Genomic DNA, 22,482 nt, shown 5'->3' with positions numbered 1-22,482 from the left:
TGTGCACAAACATATGTGGATGCATAAAACCAGCACAGAATAATGGCAGATCTCAATTAATACTATACTCTAAAAAAAATGCTGGGTTGTTTCAACCCAAATTTGGGTCAAATATGGACAAACCCAACCGTTGGGTTAAAAATTGAATCTAAAAACCTAACCCAACAGTTGGGTTTGTCCATTTTTGACCCAAATTTGGGTGTAGCATAACATTTTGCACAACAGCTTTGTACAGTGACCTGTAATGATTAAATATTACAAATGATGCAAAAGTGAACATACAGTGAACCCGGAGCATTTTGCAATCACGAAGCACATTAGAAGCAACAGTGCGGACATCTTTTCCTGTGAAAATGTGACAACAAAATGCCCTCTTTTGCCATGCTAAATCTACACTGAGCTCTCGGCCTAGTAGGCTTTCGAATGACAGTTTCTGTGATAAACCAGAAGTGCAAGGCGAAGAAGTTGCTGTCGCAGTGAGAGTGGGTGTACTTGTGAGAGGCATCGGGCCCAGTTACTACATTAGCCGGTTTGTGAGACAACAGATGGAAGCGTTTAGGAGGGCGGGAGGAACAGAGGCTCGGGAAAAAGAGAGGGAGTGGGCGGCACTTCAGACAATCCCGCTAAAATTCCCATGTTCTCTCGTTGCTCATTTCTCATTACACGGTCATCAAAAGGCTCGCACGCCATTTAAGTCAATTTTTAGGGAGGTGATAGAAAATCCAAAAGTGCAATCAGAGGAGAGAGGAGGGAAAAAAAAGTAAATTAAAATTCCTTTTGCAAAGTCTTTCCTGCTCCCTAAAGTACAAATGAAGTCAGAGAGGAAACACTCAAGCTTCCTCGGATTGGAAAATGAAAAGGAAACATGCACACACACACACATGGAAAGTGAAAGCAAGGACAAATGCTTGAGACGCACAGTAGTATACTCAAAGGAGACCCCACACTAACACTGATGTCTTCCCTTCAAAATGATTAAAGCTGGAGTTTCCGAGAGTGGCAAAGTGCTTGTGTTTAAGCCTCAGTCCTCCAGGACGGGGTCTGCTTTGAATCTAACGGGACGAGGAACCTACCATTCGCTGTCGCTCCTGTAGGATCTCAATCAGGAGAGCCAAGGTCATGGGATCGATTCCAAGAGAAAGCAAGAACTGATAACAATGTAAATGTGTACCTTGCACACACACACACACACACACACACACACACACACACACACACACACACACACACACACACACACACACACACACACACACACACACACACACACACACTTGTTTAAGTATGTTATTTACAGTATGTTTCTGCCCTGAGGTGCTGATATCCGTCTAATGTATAAGAGCTGGACTGCATATTTACTCATGCTGGTTTCAAGCCCACTGACTGTCAGTCACGCTCACATGGAAACATATTCTGGCACAGAAACAGACCTTGGTGTTAACATTCATTCACGGCAGTGCTGTTATCACAGGCTGTGAGCTGCAGGCAGGCTTGCCAATCATTACGAGAGTAAGTTAACGTAAAGTTGAGTTAAAAAAGCCTAGTGTGAAATCCTACTTCTTGTCATTTGGTGTTAAACACATGCAAACTTTGGCTATGCATTTAATCGTAAAAAAAATAATGCCTTAAAATTTTATTTTCTGTCAAAACAGTGGACGTGTGGACTGCTAGGAGTTCAACCTGGGTCATGGGTAGATGCTATTCCCTTTCTCTCTTTCTTTCTTTCTTTCTATATATATTTTTTTTTCTTTTTTTTTCGTGTTTCCTTTTCACTTTTTACTTCAAAGTAAGAAACCTTATAGTGAATGAAAAACACTTTTACAGCACACATCAATCATGATTAAAAACAATGTCCACATAAATTAACTCATTTGTTTAACAGTAAAAGTTATATATGTGAACATTAGTTGATGCACAATGAACTAACAAAGTAACAATATTTAAAAAAAAAATCTTCTATTGTCAATTATAGCTAATGCTTTTCATTGATGCAACTTTTCCACCCTTATTGTAAAGTGTTGGCAGTTATAAAATAACTAATTTTCATGCAGGGACAAATGAACAATTGAAGTATAGTGATCCAAGATCAAAATGTACCAGCTGTGACCAGCATAGACATTAATTTGGAACATAATTAAACCACCAGGCAATGAACCCTGAAATTACAAATGTTCTGGATACTAGAGTAAAACTCCAGGTGTTGAAACTCCAAAGCATATTTCATAACTCTGGGAGTATTTGCAGCTGATAATGTTTATGGTTGATTCCATCCACAGCAGCTTTAAACTAAACTCTAGCCTATTCTTCCCATACGCTTCATTATTTGCAGCGCTCCACTTCTGTCTGCGGATGATAATGCATACGCTACAGCGACGGCAGGTCACATTTAAGACACTTTAATCAACATGCTCGGACTCCAGTGACTGCTGGCATTGTCTGGGGTACAGAAAACTCCATAAAGGGCCTTACACAAACTCCAGCCACATGACTGAGAAGCAGGGGAAATGGGGCATGTTATATTTTAAAGATGTTTGTTTATTGGCCTCTTCCCAGCTTGAAAGAGAAGTTTTGCAGAAGTCCCGCTGAGCGCCTCCTTCCAAACATCCCTCATCGACTGCATCAGTTTGCACTAGTGCTTGTGGATGAAATGCTGCCCGTGAGTTTGCAAGGTTGGGAATTGGGAAGCGGTATTTTTTTTTTATAAAAAAAGCTGGATCCAAATTATTTTCATGGTGTTAGGATCCGTTAACACTTCTTGGGCCTTATTACTTCACTGATGCATCACTCTTATGAACTGCCATTTCTAGGAATCAGACAAAACTTTTTTAAGATTTTAAATATTTGCACTTAGGCAAAATTCATGCATTTTTTACTAATCGGATAAATATCTGATCATGAAAAGATCCAGTTTAAATAACTCCCAAGATGCATTCAATATTACTTGAGGCTTTTATATTTTAACTTGCATAAATATAATATGTTTAGCATGTTATTGAATATTGCAATGTTAATGTATTTGGTCTTGGCGGACTAAATACTGCAGCAGATCTAGGCAAGTGGAGCTGGGGGAGGTGGAGGGTTATAGCAGACTGCAGGACTAGACTAAATGTTGAGCAAGCAATCTCATTGGCTGCAGAGGCCAATCAGCTTGTGTCATCCGGTAATGGCGTGATTGCTTGCAGATTGCATGTAAAGAAGATCCGCCTGCGTCCTCTAGAGTTTCATGACTGAACTATACATATGTAAAGAATAATGTGGTAAACCTCTGGAGTCAATTATTCCACTTATACTACAGTTACCACACCTCAATACATTGTTCAGATTTTTGTCCTTAAAACACTCTTGTGTGTAGGACAAATTTTTCATGCATTATTATAATCATAATAAATCCTATAATATTATTTAAATAATGCTGAAATTATATGACCACATTTACATGACCGAGTATACATTAAGCATGAATGTGCATGTAACGGACACCAATCTGATCCATCAAAACGCAAAGTGACCAATTGTACAATTATTCAGAAATCGATTTCATACTTAAGAGAGCTTAACAAATTACTTGTTGAAATAGTCACTGGAGTCATATTGCTTTCTTATAATTTCAAAAAGAAACATTAATTGATTCTAAAATATAGGACGGTCTGGCGGAGGAAAAATAAGAGGGAAGCTAAAAAGGAAATTAATTTCAGAGCAGAGCAAGTTTTACACGTTGAAAGATGAAGACAAAATATTTTCTTTTGAATAACGTGCACTGATGAATCATTTACAATAAAACCAGGAACATGCATTAAGAATTAAACGGGGTCAATTCTTCATGTTGACTTTAAGGAACCAGAGTTGTTAATTGTAACGATCCCATCCCTCCTATTTTGTGACCCTCATTTGTTTAATGAGCTGTTGTTGGGTTGGTAAAAAGTAAACAAGGGTAAATGAGAAAAAAAAAAAACTATGTGAAAAAGAATAAATGAATGCACTGAACGCTGTTTTCTTAACAAACGTTAATTGCGATGGCAAGGACAGAAACAACAAAAGGTCATATTATATTTCCAATTTTGAGGGCAAAATGAATGCCTGAGGGGGTTCCTGGAGGGAAAAGAGGGAGGGATGGAAAAACAGAGAGAGAAACAGAGACTTCTGAGTAAGATAGACGGAGAAAAGTAATGTAAAGGAGGGAAAGATTGTAAAAGAGAACCACTGTGTGGGAGTTTATTGAGTGGCAAACACAGCTCCCTCAAGCAAAATCATCTAATTAGATTTCCATCCAACAGCCCCCTCATGACCTCTTAAGCTGCGAGAGGCTCGAAAAGCGAGAAGCCAAGAGTCTCCCAAAAGTATTCATGTTCTCCTGAGACTTCCTGGACCAAAGGTCTTCTGCGAAAGTCTTCCTCCTTCACACAGAGGAGGATGATGTTGACCTCCGAAATGGAACGGGGACCTTCACGGATAAAGAGTTTTAATTCCACAAGTTTAAATCTGCGTGAACATCCACCAGCAACGAGGAGACTAACTAATTGTAAGCAGTTAGCAGAGAACATGATTACATATACACAGTTTGTGACAAACCTGGAAATATCAAGTTGTGATTTCTAGGCCAGGAAAAGTCAAAGAAATAAAGACAATAAAGAATTCTCTAATGCTCCACTTCAAAATAGTCAATTGGCTAGAAATTGAGTGCAATCGGTGTAAAATATTTTCCAGTAAAAAAAGAAGAGAAAAAAAGACATGTCCATATCCAGAAAATTAAATCAGTGATTTATCATTTTGGAGAATCAGTTCATTTCATTAAACTGGTTCAAAAAAGATTTGAGTCCCTGTACAGAAATCAAAATAGGAAAACAATGATCTGTTTAGCAATTTAAGTAATGCATGCATTTTAAAAGTGCAATAAAACAACAATGCACTTACAATTATTTAATAATTTAATATTTTATTGTTACGTTTAACTACATGTATAACTCAGATAACAATAAAAGATGTATTTTTCTGTGACTTTAACCACTACATGAACGTCAGACCAGGTTCACTGCATACAGGCTCCTCTCATTGTTAAATCAGAATACATATTTAAATGAAAAGCACCATTAACTACCATCCGAAATCTGTCCAGAAAGCAAAAGGGAGAAGCAAAAGTGTAATTTGCCCTCTTCCACATAAATAACCCTCATTATCACAGCTGACCTTTCAGTTACTCTGCATTTCACACTTCACATTTCAGCCTCCTCAGAGGAACAGCACTGCAAATATATATATTTATTTGTCAATTTAAAACACTATTTATTTATTTATATTTTTACTTTTGAAATAATACATTGAAAATGTATCCCTTACTTTTTAAAAGTGGCTCTCATAGTTGTCCATACACAGTACAAATAATTTTCACTTGGAAACTGCTAAATTTCACAAACTATCACAATGAAACTGAAAGTTAATCGTTGAAGTGAAATTTTAAAGTAGAAAATCGTAAAATGCACTCCAGTAATCTTTGTTTTAATAACATAAACAAATATCTTTATAGTGTAGTTCAGAGCATAAGTCCTGTGTTATTTTGTAACAATGTATTATATTACAGTTTTTTTATTCATATTTTGAATTGTTTAAATTTTTATATTTTCCGTTTTCTTATAAATTTTTATTGAATTATATTTATTGAGTTAAATTTAATGTTAGCTATTTGACTACATCCAGTTAAACTAAATAAAAAATATATAAATGTTTCCTTGGCAAAATAAAACTAGTTTATTTTTATATATTTTATTAAGAAATTATGAACGCAAGCAAAAGCGAGAGAGAACCAATGAAATATGAATAATTGCTTAATAATTTTGTCAGATAAATACTTTAACCAAGTTTGGTGTTTTGTTCTCCCTTCATATTTAAAATATATTAAAAAAAAATCCTCATATTGTGATAGCTAATCAATTTTGTAGGTTCGTTAATAACAAATATCCGGACATGACTTTTGGCCACTGCTGTATGTATTTTGAATGAAGGGTGGGCTGAAATCACCCGTCTGCAGGAGTGTATTGAACACTGGTACAGTGTGTGTGTGTGTGTGTGTGTGTGTGTGTCATCATATGAGCGCGATCCAATCCATCTACACATGCATGCGTGTGCATGTGAGCCACAGTGTACTTTGCCCCTCAAACATTACTCATCTAGCTGGGACTGTCCCGCGGGAGGACCAGACCCTTGTGATCTGTCACAGTGAGACCCTCGGTGTCGTTTGATGTCTTGTGTGGAGTCGACAGGCCTCTCGTCCCCGGGCCGTTCTTATTATTTGCCTTTCCACCCGGCCTTTCCCTGCACACGCCACACTGTATGATATCTGTCTCTTCTCATCCGATCAGGCCCGCGTGCCCAAATACCACTGGGTTACGAGTCGAATGCCACACGCTCAGACTGCTTTACATGTCAATCTGAGCAAGGGTCAGGCATGTAGATGATGTCAGATAACCATCGAGATCATGAATGGGACAGCGTGAATCAGAGACCTCTGTAAGGAAGCTTCGAATGTCTCTTTGTTCATTTGTGTCTTTAGTAAAGCCATCTTAGGTAACAGTGGGTAAACACATCACTTTTTGAGGCAGAAATACGAGTTTAAGGGGGAAAGACAATGGTAACAGTTTACAAAAAGTTTAAGCATTAACTAACATTATTAACTAACAATGAGCAATGCATTTGTTGCAGCATTTATTAATCTTGGTTAAGATTGGTTAATGAAAACACAGTTCATGTTAGCTGAGGTCCATTACATTATATTAACAGATTGAATGATTTATTTGAAATGTGATTACTCAATGCTTTAGAAGCATTTTTTATTGTTAGTTCATGCTAACTAATGTAATTATTATCAGCTCTAATCTGTTCCCTAATTTTTCTACCAGGATATCAAATAAACATGGAATTAACAAAAGCAACGAATTATCATGGTATTTTGGACATGCACCATTGCACCTAAAAATATACGATAGCACCATGGTAGTACAATGAAAAAATAAAAAGGTGATGGATTTATTTAGAATTCACTCTAGCACAGTTCATTCAACAATTAAAAAAGAAGCTGCTGCTGCAATATGATTTCACTGATGTTTTTTCCAAATCAAAAGTTGTATCTTTTACATTAGTTAATCAACTGTGAACTAACATAAACAAACAAACAATAAATAACTGTATTTCTATTATTAACCAGCAATAGTAATAAATTACTCATTCTATGTTAGCTAATGCATTAACTAATGGTAACAAGTTAGTCCTCATTGTAAATATTACTGATAGTTTAGATATGGTACAATGCTGATATCATGCATTTTTGGACAATACCATGATAGCAATATAATGTGTGTGTTTTTTTTTAAGCGCTAGCCAACTATAAAAAAATGAAAACCACGTCCCATGGATACCGGGGCCTGACACATCTACCTGACACTTAAATCCGTGTGAGCTCATAAACACTTTCTCCTTCCATGTCTAACAACGGTGTGACATCGCTGGAAGGGGAGTCGTGCCCCCGGAGCCAAAGCTGCTTATGAGCGATCGGCTAAGTCCTTTTTCATGTCTCGAGCCCTCTTTCTCTCCCTCTGTCTGATGTATTCACCTTTTACACACAAACAAATACGCTGTGTTGTCATCCTTCAAATAGGATCAAACTCCATGCATTTAGCAGCTTAAGCTAATTTGATTTCACTGTTGTTCTATCAGAAGTGCAAGCGGTGACGCTAGCGAGCGCTAGAGCGGGGAAAAGCCAACGCTAGATGCGCACTGTTCAGAATGATGGTTTTGAACTGCTTAAAATGAGATTGAAATCACTTCAAAAAAGGAAAAACGGCTACAGAACATCATTGTAATTGTGTGTTTGGGACATGACTTTTAATGATGAGACTTTTGTTTTTTGTTGTTGTAATCAGGCTCTCAAAATTAAATAAAACTTTGGATTTAGCTTTATTGGCCAATATATCAGTTATCGGCTGTCAAATATAAAGGATTATTGGTTATCGGTATCGGCCAAAATTTTTATTTCGGTGCATACCTAATTTTTCGCAATAAGTTAACCTTAGTGGAACATAGCAGATGAACACTACATTTCCCAGAATGCATAATTTGTGTTGAATTTCTTTGAATTACTTATATTTATTTATTTAAATTCCAATTCAACTTCTCATGTGTCTTGGCCAATTCAATTTAAATGCACTCTAATTATTTAATGGAAAGAGAGAGACAATTATTCAATTAAACACTGCAATCCCCGTAACATAACAGAAAAAAATAAATGCATTTCTCAACTAATTTTGAGTATGTAAGGTAGTACAGTCTAATTATTATACTTATTTAAAGAGTAAGAGTGTCATTTTTTTCTGTTCTTAAGATGAACCGATTGCTGTATTCCTCATTTGTAAGTCGCTTTGGATATAAGCATCAGCTAAATTAATTAATGTTAAATCAGCTTAATATGCAAAGATACAAGTAACCGTTCCCAACTTGTAAGCCAATCTGAAGCTGAATCCAGTGAAAAGTGCTCAACACAGCAACACTGACTCAATCAGCCTGTTGAACGCAACAAACCAGATATCATTGGTGACAGATTTATTCAAAACGCAACTCAAGTGAAGCACATAAACAAGTTCCCTCTCGTGACTCAGGCGTGGGTAAAAATGATGCATGTAAAAGCGCCTCGGCGCTGAAGGATCTGCGACAGTGTTTATGTGGGGGACGGGGGACGTGCATCTTAAAGCGCCAATCTCAGGTGAGTGATAAATGACTCTAATTGTGTTCCTCCATAGGACTAATCCCCCCCCAATCACTCGAGTGATTAATCACAGAGCAAGAGAGTGTGCAAAGTTTGAACGCACAAACCGTAGCTTCTTACTCCGCGGGCGTCTCTTACTCACCTAAGCCAATTTAGTCGACACAACGCAATGGGGAACCCCAAGGTGATGGGAAACAAATCACGTAAATATGCTACAAGTTATCGTAAAGCTATTACAAAAGCTGCATCTGAAGCTACAGCAGGGGGCTTACAAAGAATCCTGCGCTTAATGAGACAAATCTATTATGTTCAGCCATCACCGGACTGCACTTTACCTCTGTATTTGAGGGGCAGAGACGCTTGCAATTTTTCACCTTAAATGTGCTTCAGAAACAGCGGGTGTCACGACCCTTCGGTTTGAAATTTTCCAGCTGAAAGATGAAATGTCTCCCGAGCTGTTATACCTTTTTCTACTCAACTCAGTATACCCTGGTATTGTGTAGCGCTCAGTCTTTGTTCAGTCCACTGAGTTACCCAGATGAAAAGCAGCTCCACAATGTAACGCTATATCACAGAACTCATGATCGTGGTTGTTGAGGTGTGGGAACCACCCATATCGCTTTGAGTTATCACAAAAAAAGGGACATTTTTTCTTTCAGGTAAACTTTTACTTCATTCTACGCTACATCACCTTGTAACCCTTACAAAGTCATTGCTGGCGACAATGCGGCTTCTCTCGCAAGTTTCCTGCCAGTTCTAGTGCTTTCCAAGAACATTTTCTAGATGTGGGATTTGATGTAGTTTCCATATAAAGTCAACATGAAATCTGAAATCGACTGGATTTTCTTTCTTAAAGGGATAGTTCACCCTAAAATTAATCATCGTTTACTCTTTAAAACACAAAAGACAATATTTTAAATGATGTTTAGAACGGAACTGTTTTTGCCCATAATGAGTCCAAAACAACATTGGACCCCATTGACTTGAAAATTGAAAATATTTTTCAATATTTTTCAATATTTTTCAATATTTTTCAATATTGTAAAATAAATAAAGTCAAAAGTGTTTGGAACGAAAATATGGTAGCACTTTTATCCATTTAATACACATTTACTGGTCTTCTTGTGCACGATTCAGTGATGTACGCTATTCCAATTAATAAATAAATACAATAAAAACAAACAAACAAACCGACATACACACATACAATGATAACAACATATATTATATATGTACATAAGAGTTAAAAAACACATTCACTGTGTGGTTGTAATTTTATGTCTTTGAAAGGCTCTTTAGTCTTCATTTTCACAGCTGTAATTCATATTTACATGAATAAATGAACCTTTATCTCTGGGGCTTTCTTCAGAAAAAAAAGGTAGTTAATATAGTGATTCACTTGAGAATTTAATTAATCTCAGTTATGTACTTGCTGGAACAACTATGTTTCATCTGTGCATCACATAGACTAAAATGCTTGTAAGCAGCATATTTCCATTGCTCAAGATTTGTATTGTATATATATATATATATATATATATATATATATATATATATATATATAATTAAAATTGAGTTTCAATTCTTAAAATAATCACACCTTTTTTTTTTATTGTACTTCAAAATTCAGCAAAAAGAACTTCTGCACACCTGAGAATGAAATAAAATATATTTACATAGTTAAACAACTTTTAGAGGAAGAGGAACATTCATTCCTTTCTTATTCCAAGGATGAAAACGGAAGACTACAAATGCCCTTCTTTCACACATCTGAAAAATGTAGTGCAAAGGTAACAAGTTCTTTACAACAACAAAAAATCTCTAAGAGTCCTTAATCCCACATAACAGTCCTCATTCAACGGCTCTATTGTGGAGCGAAGCCCTCAAGCCACGCAGAAAGAAGGATTGCACACAATTTCCCATGACATCTCCAAAAGCAAACAACCTTTTGTTGTTCTGTACATTTCACGGATGCTCAAAAAGATGGGGTGGAAAATGTTCAACCGCACTGGATCAACAAATAAACAGAGCTTCCAAGACAAATAACAACTTAAAAAAACAATTCTGCACAGAGATGAGAATTGGGGCGACAAAGCACATTATGTCACGATAAAAAAAAAAAAAAAAATCCCCCAAAAAACAACAACCACCATGATATACTGTATATATATATATAGCTCAGATTGTGACTAATGCCAATAAAAGCAAATGTAAACATCTCTTCATAACTTGAATAAAAAGAAGTGCCACAAACTACTGTCACATGCAGCACCTGCTCAATGTCAAGTACATGGATTACTTGGCTATTATAATGTTTAGTGGTAGCTCACTGATAAAGACGTGCAAATGACTACTTTTCATAGTCAATGGCAGCACAAAGCTGAAAAAACCTATTCTATGGCTTCTTCAACGTAGTCATGTCAGCTTTATTTATATAGCACTTCACATTCAAAGCAGCTTCACAGTAATAAACAGGAAAATAACAGCGGTAATGTTGTACATTTGATCAATGAGGAAACCAATTCAATTTCAGCAAACTAGGGATAAATGTTACTCTTTTGAAAAGACTAACATAGTTTAGTAGACTTTATATATGAAGACTAGGAGTAATATTTGTCTTAAAATTTAGCTGCCAATTTATGCAGTAAAGAGTTTTTTTATTCTTCAGATATACACTTTTTGTGCTCCACAAAAGACAACATGAACAAACAGCATGAAGGTAAATAAATGATGACAGAAATTTCATTTTTTGGCTGAACGTGTTCTTTTATTCCATGCGTAAAGAAAAGCAACACGTTTGCTGCACCGCTGACTGGACACTGCACACTTTTTTCGCAACTAGTTTATAAATTGCCTTTGGGACGAAATGTCAGACGGATCATTCTTTCCAATTGAAAAAGGTCCACAGAAGGAGCAAAGCAATAATGAAACTATTTTGACAAAAACAGGAAAGCGATTGGCTCCGTACTAAATCTGACACTCCGTGATTGTTCTGCCACGACTCCAATGTTTCTGTCCAGGTTGGCAGGTCTTGTGAGGTCAGTGGAGGTCATGCAGTATCTCTCAGATGCTTCACTTTTTAGGACACGGCCAAATAGGAAGGAGAGCTTGGTGAGTTGAGCCAAACTACATTAGCCAAGCGAGATCAGACAAGATATTGAGCTTTGGAAAAACAAATCTTGTTAGGCGTTGTAAACTGCCGTCAAACTGAATCAGGGAGGCCATGCTGAGAGCGGCATTCCCACAATGCAATTAGATTCTCGCCACTTCATCACGCCGCACACCTGATGTTCCCCAAGCGCTCTGCGACTGATATGTATATTAACGGTGAGCCCAGCTGTCTGAGAGGAGCCGTCTGATTTCAGATTACATATGCTTTTCATGGAAATGACAATTTTTCCCTTGCAGGTACCAATCGCAGCTGACAGCTTTATCAACACAAGAAGCCATTGGGAACAACTAAGTCAGTGTCTTCTGACCGGAGATATCATCCCCAGGAAATCGACAGCGTATGTGTAACACTGATGATTTTTGTGCGGAACAACAGATCTCGTTTCCGCTGCCTTTCAAACGCTGATGCGATCAAAGCGACGCGGGTCTGGCGAGCGTGATTTCTGATTAGATTAATGAGACTTCTCAGTGTGCAAAACATAGAGACGTTGTGTTATCTCACCTGGCCAGGCTTGGCGTCCTCGCAGATTGAAGCCTCGTAAGGAGTGGCGAGTTCGGGAGGGTTGTCGTTCACGTCCAGGATTCGGATGCTCACTGCCGACTGAGATGACATGGACTGGTTATCTGAGGGAGACAGAGAAGAAACAATCATCATGATGGACGACAAGTCATATGTAGTTCGAAAAGTTTTTAAAAGAAACATGTATGTAAATTACATTAGTGTAGGTCAACTAATGACGTGACGGCAGGTTCTAGGTCTAGGAAACACACGGAAGTGTTACTAGTATCTCATCAGAGTTTGTTTCTGTGTTGTTTCTATATAAAAATGTCGATATAATGTAAAGTATTTGCTCTGGCTCTTGTTTTAAATTATTTTGTTCCATTATTATGCCTGTTGTTGTCGTCTGTTAATGTTGAACAAGCAGAATGAGGCGGTTGGTCGGTGTATTGTTTGTCCCGCCCCTCCACCACTGTGATTGGACGGCTGGGTAAAAAGTGACAGTGATGAGTGTTGCGTTTTACCCAAAGTTGTTAAACAGCGTAAAACAGACGCACAGTGCCTCGTTACGCTCCTGGCATTTTAAAAACGTGGTGCTCCCATTGAAAACAATTGGAAAAATACACCAGACACATGAAAAAAAAAACGCTTTGGTGGACACAGGGCCTATAAGTCACTTTAGATAAAACCATGTGCCAAATGCACATATAATATATATATATATATATATAGAGAGAGAGAGAGAGAGAGAGAGAGATTTAAAAAAAAATATATATATATTTTTAATTATATTTTTAATTTTTATTCTACTTAAGTATTATAAACTGGTTTTAGACCAGTTATACAAGTATATTTTGGCAGATTTGTTTCACTTTTCAAATATAACAAATGAATAAAATGCTAGAGACAAAAAATCTGCATCTATGTTTCAACGAAGAACCTTGAACATCCCTGGAAACTTTCCATTGCACAAAAGGTTCTTTATAGTTAAAAAGGTCGTTTAGATTTTTAAAATGTTCTTCGCATTAAGAACAATAAATTGTTCTTCTAAGAACTGTTCACTGAAAGGTTATTAGTGGAACCCAGAATGGTTCTTCTATGGCATCGCTGTGAAAACCAAAAACTGTGAAAACTTTTATTTTTGTTCATTTCTTAGCTTTTTTTCCCCCTTCTTCTTCTTTTCTCCCAGTGAAATATCTAAAAAGGATAAAGAGAGGGTTCTTGACTCAATATGAAAGAACCTGCCGAACAGGTTCTATGTAAGGAGAAATGTCTTACATGATTACATAATACTTTCATGGTTAATGAGTTATTTTTCTAGTGATTCATTCACTGCTTAATTCATACAATTTAATTCAAATGAAAAACGAATTAAAACAAAGTGAATCAATTAATATTGATTCCGTAAACTGATACCATAAAATGATCCCCTAAAAGTTTCTATATATGAAGCGCCTGACAGAACCTTTTTTTAAAGTGTGGCATCAGTTACAATGGAATCATAATTACAGGCAACAATGTATCACACATATGAGACACGGTTGTCATGACAATGGCAGAGTTTACAATGGCCACATCTGTGAGATCCAGAACAAAGCAAACCCACTGCTCTCAAATAACACCCAAATTCTGTTATTGTGTCCCTGCAAATAACAAGTATAGCACTCAGTTCCACTGAAACAGCATTTTGCATGCATTTTTAAGGACAGTCAAACTGAAATCATCCTCTGCGAGTCACTGACCTGCACAACGCACAGGGTGCACTTTATTAAGTCTGTAACACCGCCAAATACTGCCATCACAGTTTGTGTCTGAAGGCACCTTTACTGGAATGATACTCTGCCACTGAATTCATCAGGAATCTAATTCTTCTGCAACATTTTTGAGAAAATGTTCAATTAGGAAGTCAATTTCTAGGAGACGAACAACATTATACGCAGAACGTTTTAATGATAAGAGCACACCGTTTGGGGCTGGCATAATGATATAAACACAGATAAATGAATTCAGTATTGGGCTGCAATATCATTTTGATCATGGCCTTATTAAGATACAATAAAATTGAAATATTATTGTACATAATTAGTTCATATAAGTAAAATTATCTTGTAATTAAAAAAGCTCTCTGTGTTGGGCGCGACTGATCCTTAGCTAAATTCTGTGCTTCATTATTTCATTAGAAATGTTTTCATTTTCATAAGAGATGCTTCTCAGCACCACAGCAGGCCATGGAGAGGGCCAGTGTTTTCATTGTAATGAGACATAATTACCTTTTTTAATTAACACAGCTGTAATGCTTGTGTTTATTTGCAGGGATGTACAGTAGTCAACGCATGTTATGTTATTTAGCATATGTAAATGAGGTCTATGCTAATTTAAATATGCTGTTTCATTGCCTTGTTTTTCAAGCCTTGCTTATGCATTATAAAACACAGACACATTTGTAAAGCAAATACATTTCTGGAAGTCAGCAAATTCACCCCAAAATCTACAGAAATAAAATAGACTTTATTTTATAATAATGATATTATATATTATATATGATATCTAATGCATGAAAAACAAACAATTGAACAAACAAACAAACAAAAAAATAATAATAATTTGAAATCATGTAAATTGTAAAGTATTCTTCATGGTGTAGCATTTACTATACTGCCTGATATTTTGCTGATTTAAATAAAAAAAAAAAAGTCAAGTAAAAATAATGCATGAAAAACAAACAACTAACAGAAAATGTGAATGCATGCGAGTGAATGAAGAACGAACGAACAAACGAACGAACGAACGCATGACCAAATAAATACTTCAACTATATGTAAACTGCAAAGTATTCATTCTGGTGGTATTTACTTTATTGCCTAATACTTTTATTGATTTAAATAAAAAGTCAATTAAAAATGAATTAATTTTCAATAATTTCATTGTAAAACATTTTGGCTTTTGATTCTTTGGAAGATTTGGACATGTTTTCAGGAGAGTCACCCAAATACACCAAGAAGACAAAGGAAAAAGTGAGGAACAGATTTCAAGTTTCACTCCCCTAAAGCAGGCAATACTTTCTCTGTGCTTATAAATCTAAATGTATCTACCGATGTGTGTCTGAGATATGAAGAGAAGGGATTTGAGCAGATTACATGCAGGTCTTCTGCTACCTGCCCAGCAGATGTTAGACGGCCACATATCTTCATGACATATTGCCGGTCAGGTACTATATTAGAAAAGCGCCACTTCAATCCTGTTTGAAAGCATGTGGACGGAGCTCGGCCCGCGAGTTACATGGAGATGAAGTGGGGTATGGCAGTACAGTAAATCCAACAGGACAGGAGGGGGATCATTCATTTCTATCTCAACAATATTTGTCTCAAACATGTAGATAGCAATATATATATATATATAACACAGCAATATACACTGATCGTCAGTAACAGCAAATCATAAATGACAACATGATGATAGATTTTTAATATCAGATAAAGATGCACAATACAAAAACATTTATTTGCTGACTTATTTCTATGTCAATCCACTGGTTTGTCTAATGAGGACCTGTTATGCTTTTTTCAATGTTCATCTTTCTTCAGTGTGTAATGTTGCTGTTTGAGCATGAAAAAAGCTCATAGTTATTCTCTATATCAGTGTTTCTGTTTCTGAACTCTCTTAAACGCCTCCATTGTAGTCTTGAGTTTTGTTCCGGAAACGAACACGTCACAATATTTCTCATTTAAGTAATTTATACGTATAATAAAGGGGCGGGGCATTCACCAAACACACTCAAAGCGCTTGACCAATCACAGTACACTGCTCCCGCCGACCAATCAGAGCACAGTGTGCTTTCAAGAAGGAGCGGCTTTATAGAGACAGGAACTAAACAGAGCGTTACTGACAGACTGGGAGGAGAGGAGCTGCAACAATGGAGAATATGGGGGAAATAATGTGTTTTTTGAACAGAAAGCCCAAGTCGAGCCCAAAAACCAAAATCAAGACTTGGGGGATAATAGATCCTCTTTAGCTTAACAGTGTGGAGAGTTATTGCACATAGGTCTAAATATAATATATAAAATACTAAACTGAATGAAAACTATGCATCCTCCTGGTCTTTCATAAGTTGAAATGAGAGAAAATGCATATTTATTTATTCTTTAATTACATGTTTAAAATAGCCCTGTGTGAACAATATTCACACAATATTTTGCATGGTTCATATCCAGTTAAATGTTTGTCTCTTTAAAAAAAAAAAAAAAAAAAAAAAAAAAACAGAAGAAAATCAAGAAAAAAGTTCACATTGCCTTTGGTGCATTTCTGACTCATATGAGCTCCAGTGGGAGTCGACTCGCAGCAGGCTCAACCTTCCCTGTGTGCAGTTGGCACTGAATAAGTATAACTGACATAGACTGAAGACTTATGGCCTAAATATGAGATTAAACTCGTCTTGTTTTATCAGCTCTCCCGGTTGCACTAACCGTGCCTAATGAGCTTCAAATGTTGAGCAAATTGACAAAACAATATCTCTGTCCTCAACCCACGCCAGAAGACATGAGAAGCACATCCAAGAGCAACAGTTTGGCATGAAAGCAATAACTGAATTTTTTTTTAGTCCGAATAAGCTTGAGTAATTTAAAATAGTATAAAGTAGGCTAAATTTAACTTTAATAGTAAAAAGACTGCTTTATTTTCAGTGCGTCATGGGCACTCAGACAGTGGATGTCAGACACTATAAACATCGCTGAGCACGAGTCATCGCTGTAGATGAAATGCGTGAATCATGTTGTTGAACTTCATCTGACTCCTCAAGAATAAAACAATCCTCGCCAGTACAGCCAGTTTACTCACTGTAAGATAGATAAAAAAAAAAAGCTTTTAGCTGTAGTCAATAATAACCAAGACAGACATATAGATAGATAGATAGATAGATAGATAGATAGATAGATAGATAGATAGACAGACAGACAGACAGACAGACAGACAGACAGACAGACAGACAGACAGACAGACAGACAGACAGACAGACAGACAGACAGACAGACAGACAGACAGACAGACAGACAGATAGATAGATAGATAGATAGATAGATAGATAGATAGATAGATAGATAGATAGATAGATAGATAGATAGATAGATGGATACTATAAAATATCTAGATAGATAAAAACCAAACATTTTCTTAATATATTTTTTAATTAAAAAGATAAAGTTCTATCCCTTTTTTTGGCCTTCTTTTAATCCCAAATGGTTAAATGATTAAAGTTTCATGCTTAACACAAGTTGCCGAGGGTGTGCGAAAAATAAACTTTTTATCCTCGATGTCAAATGCTTCTCACCAAATCCAACTTTATGTTTTTTAGTAGTTCATTACCGAGAGCATGAACGTTTTAAATTCATGAGACATTTGAAAATCAAAAATCATCAATTACTTTTGTACAATAAACTAGACTGTGCTGCCACTGACATCCAATGCAAAATCTGAAGCAAAGCCAGGTGAGAAGCAGTGAATCACTGAAGCTACCGATGTGTGCTGTCGTGGACGCTGTACTGTGGCATTCTCATTAAAAATGAAGGCTGTGATTACAGAAGTGTCATTTTAGTTACAAATAAACCTCTCGCTATTTCTAATGGTCAAAAAGGGCCAATTTTAGAGCAGGAACATTGAAATTGTTACAAATCCAGGGAGAGTGCAGTGCAGTTATTTTTCACTCTCCACACCAAATGTCCTTCCTGTCCAGATAAAGACACAACTGTGTTCATAGTATCTCTTTACCCTAAGGGCAAGACATAATGGTTTTTCCTCTATTTATCACCTGAAAAAGACGAAGAGAGTAAGCGAGAGAGAGAAACCCTGTCTGCAGTTTGATATCTTACACCCTATCAAACGCACAGAAATTATGTGTCAGTCTTCTTCAGCTGATAGGATTCTGGAACGAGCCAGCGCTCTGCCAGACTTTCTGACAGTAAAACTCCAGCCTGGAAGCGTCGTGCCAAGACTTCAGAAAGAAAAGGACCTGATAACTCCCTCTGGACAGAAAAGAAAATTTCATTCCCTCAAGTCAACTTTTTACAGCGCAAGTGAAGTGCACGTGTTCGGTTGGCGTGCAGCCGCTTTTGCTGCGCCTGCTTTAGTAGGACTAAACCGACGGCCTTGAAAAGATTGAAATTGTATTTATTCCCAGCCAACTGAGGCATATTGAACAGCCATTCCTGCGCATGAAAGAGCTGAGAGGTCTTCCCAGATTTTGTCTGAAATATCATATTTACTAATATCACCAGCAATGACGCATGAAACCTTCTCCACACATCGATCTGCAAACGTAACTCTTCAATGAACACTCATTACGTTCTCGAGTGGAGTGTGAAATTTTAAAATAGGAATGTACGGGGAATTATAAAAAGCATTTCCAAACTGGCCACTCAAAGCCTCATTGCCCACTGACTCTGATTCCATGTATTTTGCAGTGAACAAGCACAGGCTGAAATTCGCTGGGAATTTTGATTAAGCCGTTGACTTCGATAATGGTACTTTTTTCTTTTTTCTGCAGAAAATGACTTTATTCAGCAGCAAAACCCAGGTATTTGTGTCTGAGATTGGGATTGAAGCACTTTCTATCAACTTTACTATGACAGATCTTGACTAAAGCCAAAGATGTGACACAACTGACATGGCAACCATATGTCTTGATAAAAAACAAACTGTTCAAAACTCCAACAATTAGATATGATTGTTAAAAGAGAAAAGAGGCAAAGGGTCACATCACCTCAGCTCAACTAATAGATCTAAATGAAAAAAAGATGACGGATGTTTTCAACAAGATATAGTGGCCCCAAAACGTATTTGGAAACTTACAAATGCGTGGATGCTGTTGCATTATATCAAGTGTCTGTATTTGTGCTCAAAAGTGTATTTGTGCATTGTTATTTATTTACAATAAATGACACTTGCATGATATTACATTATCTCATTGCATGCTATCTAATGCAATGACATTTAGACCATCAGACAATAAACCATTGCACAGTTTTTAAAGTTGATTTCTACGTCAATCTTTAATGCAAAAACAGTTATTGTGTTCATAAAGAATATAAAACCCCAGTGATTGTATATTCTTTATGAAAACAATAACAGCTTAGCTCCATCCACCAATCTAGCTTCGTTATCTCAGCATAGTCTTTATAAGACACTGTTGCAGCATCCAAGAGTAATTTGCTAATGTTTCCATTATGTTATGAAAATGTTATTTCTGAACGTTCAAAAAGTCCAGTTTTTCAAAAATGTTTTGAAAACTTGTTTTTTCTTTTCTTGGTTATGCAAACTTTTAAGGGATTTTTCACCCAAAATGAAAATTCTGTCATCATTTAATCATACAGTGTATGAATTTCTAGTTTATGAAAGTCAATGGGGTCCATCAACTGTTTGGTTACTCACATTCTTCATAACTTATTTTGTGTTCAGCAGAATAAAGAAATTCATACAGGAATGGAAAAACGTAAATGACAGAATTTTCATTTTTGGGTGAAATATCCCTTTAATATAAACATTCCCTTTGATCATTCTTCAAATATTATTGGAATGTTACTTTTTGAATGTTTATCTTGAACATTCTGTAGCAAATAGTAAAATTTAAAATGTTAGATGAATGTCTAGCTAAAATGTTTCAGGACAAAAGCATTCTGTATAAATGTATTTGTGCTAACGTTTTCAGAACATTATTTCCAGACTAGAAAACACTGAACAAACATTCGATTAATGTTACTGGAAGAACGCTACCTAAAGTTCTGAGGAACTATAACAGTAAACGGCATATTACGTAAACTGAAAGCCATCCCTCTGTTTTGACTTTAAATGGAATTATTCCTCTGAATTAGATACACAGAATTTAGTTCACTTCGTAGACGACTGAAAGCAGTGAGCGATTGATGAAGTGAAGTGTACCTGCTTCCACCGCTGAAACCGTGATGTTGTGCCAGCCGGCAGTCTCCCGGTCCAGGATCTTTCCCAGGGTGATTGCACCTGTTACAGGATCGATGTTAAAGATCTGCTCCAGGTCTGTGCTTCGGTCTATAGAGAACCTGGGCATAAAGGACAAATACGGGTTTAAAGACACATTCACTCATAACCTTTTTCTTTTCAATATTTTTTCCATAAAAGTGCTGTCAAGCACTAAAAGAACATGAAAATGAACAGAGCAAACTTTAAGCTGAAAATCTGGACTTCCACTCTAATGCAACGGAGAACTTTTTTGGCATACAGCTAAACATGCAACAAATTCAATACCATAGATAAAGAATAACAGGGAAGAGAGGAAATTGCACACTAATGTCATGGTTTGTGAACGCTTAATAGTGCAAAGGTCTATTTGGATACTTTGATGGTGCTTTTATGTCCCTGACAGCAACTGTCACCATCCACTTTTACATCATACATAATTACATACTACAATTAAAAGATGTTACAAAACGGTTCTAAAACCATGTCACCCACACACACTTCTCTCCAAATGATCAAATGCCATTTAAACAAATGTGTTATTATTCAGGCAGCTGCTATAAAAATGTCAACAGTTTAACTGTAACTTGCAAGATAAACTTTTGCTCTGTCATAAAAGTTGTCGACCTGAAAGAGAATAATAATAAAAAAAAGACAGTTGGTGCTAATGTTCACTTCAGAAACCCCTGTGACAACACAGAGAATGAACTTGAGTTGGATTTGGAATTGAATTAATAATGTATTTTATATTTCAAGTCAGTTTCTGAATTTGAAGTGAATTTGAACTGATATGGAACACAGGATGCATAATTGCCATTTGAAATTAAATGTATGGAGGTAAATTAAAATGAACTGAAATTCAAATGAATTCATATGATTGCAATTTTTAATTACATAGATACAGTTCAGGAAAAAGAAAATCACATTAGATTTTTTACAAATATGTATATAAGTTGTAGTTTATTTATTTTTAGTTATGATAGTACTTCAATGTAAATAAACAAAACAAACAAAAAAATTCCTTGGAAACTAACTGAAATATGTTTTATACATTTTCATATGTATATATTATTTCAAGTAAAAAAAAATGGGTTTAGCTGTAGTCAATAATAACCCAGACAGACAGATAGATAGACAGATAGACAGATAGATAGATAGATAGATAGATAGATAGATAGATAGATAGATAGATAGATAGATAGATAGATAGATAGATAGATAGATAGATAGATAGATAGATAGATAGATAGATAGATAGATAGATAGATAGATAGATAGATAGATAGATAGATAGAAAGATAGATAGATAGATAGATAGATAGATAGATAGATAGATAGATACTATAAAATATCTATTAGATAGAAAAACCCAAACATTTTCTTAATATATTTTTTAGATAGATAAATAGATAGATAGATAGATAGATAGATAGATAGATAGATAGATAGATAGATAGATAGATAGATAGATAGATAGATAGATAGATAGATAGATAGATAGATAGATAGATAGATAGATAGATGAGTGAACAAACCTAATTCAAGATACAAATTATTTTGAGTTTGTATTCATCATAATTAAAACATTAATTGTAATTTCTAGTCATGAATTGTGAGGACAAACTAGAGTCAGTACTTCAATTGCCCCTCCAAACAAATGATTAATATTTCATACAGTGCTTTGATAAACCATTCCATATTTTCATCCCATGCGGAATACAAACACCTCTGACAGAATGATGAGGTGACGAAACTCAATGAGGTTTTCGTAATTTTTCCCACTGACTCGCTGTACTCACTTCATTTTATAAGACCCCTGGGGGTTTAATGTCAGCTTCTGCAGCTTTAGACTTTATATGGAATACAAATTTATACAAATGAATTCACTTCTTATTTTACCTTACGCTTATTACTCTGTGCCAATAGGTTACGGCGGCTCTTTGGAAAAAGTTAAAGTGCCCAAAGGGAGATGGTAGAAAATAACCTATTAAAGCTGAGGCGGAGAAGAGTCTGAATTTAGTCCGTGGAAAAGATTTTTCAACTACGTTATTCTTATTGACTTTTAATTGTCATGGAAGCACAA

The 22,482-nt window shown here is 36.0% G+C and overlaps 1 protein-coding gene across 1 annotated transcript in view; it reads right to left on the bottom strand.

Annotated features, from left to right (window-relative positions):
- Positions 1 to 22,482, bottom strand: part of cdh22 (cadherin 22) — a 222,704-nt gene that overhangs the window by 38,031 nt on the left and 162,191 nt on the right. Inside the window, exons 8-9 of the mRNA XM_077197694.1 lie at positions 20,346 to 20,482; positions 12,423 to 12,544 (exon numbers count right to left, since the gene is read on the bottom strand). Coding sequence (XP_077053809.1) covers positions 12,423 to 12,544; positions 20,346 to 20,482 — 259 coding nt within the window. The remainder of the gene's footprint in view (positions 1 to 12,422; positions 12,545 to 20,345; positions 20,483 to 22,482) is intronic.

Source organism: Siphateles boraxobius, unplaced genomic scaffold (assembly GCF_051911475.1).
Source record: "Siphateles boraxobius isolate OS27281-9 unplaced genomic scaffold, OSU_SipBor_1 41, whole genome shotgun sequence".
In the NCBI taxonomy this organism is placed as follows: domain Eukaryota; kingdom Metazoa; phylum Chordata; class Actinopteri; order Cypriniformes; family Leuciscidae; genus Siphateles; species Siphateles boraxobius.
The sequence above is the reverse complement of the archived record's forward strand: the minus strand, read 5'-3'. Positions and strand labels throughout refer to the sequence as shown.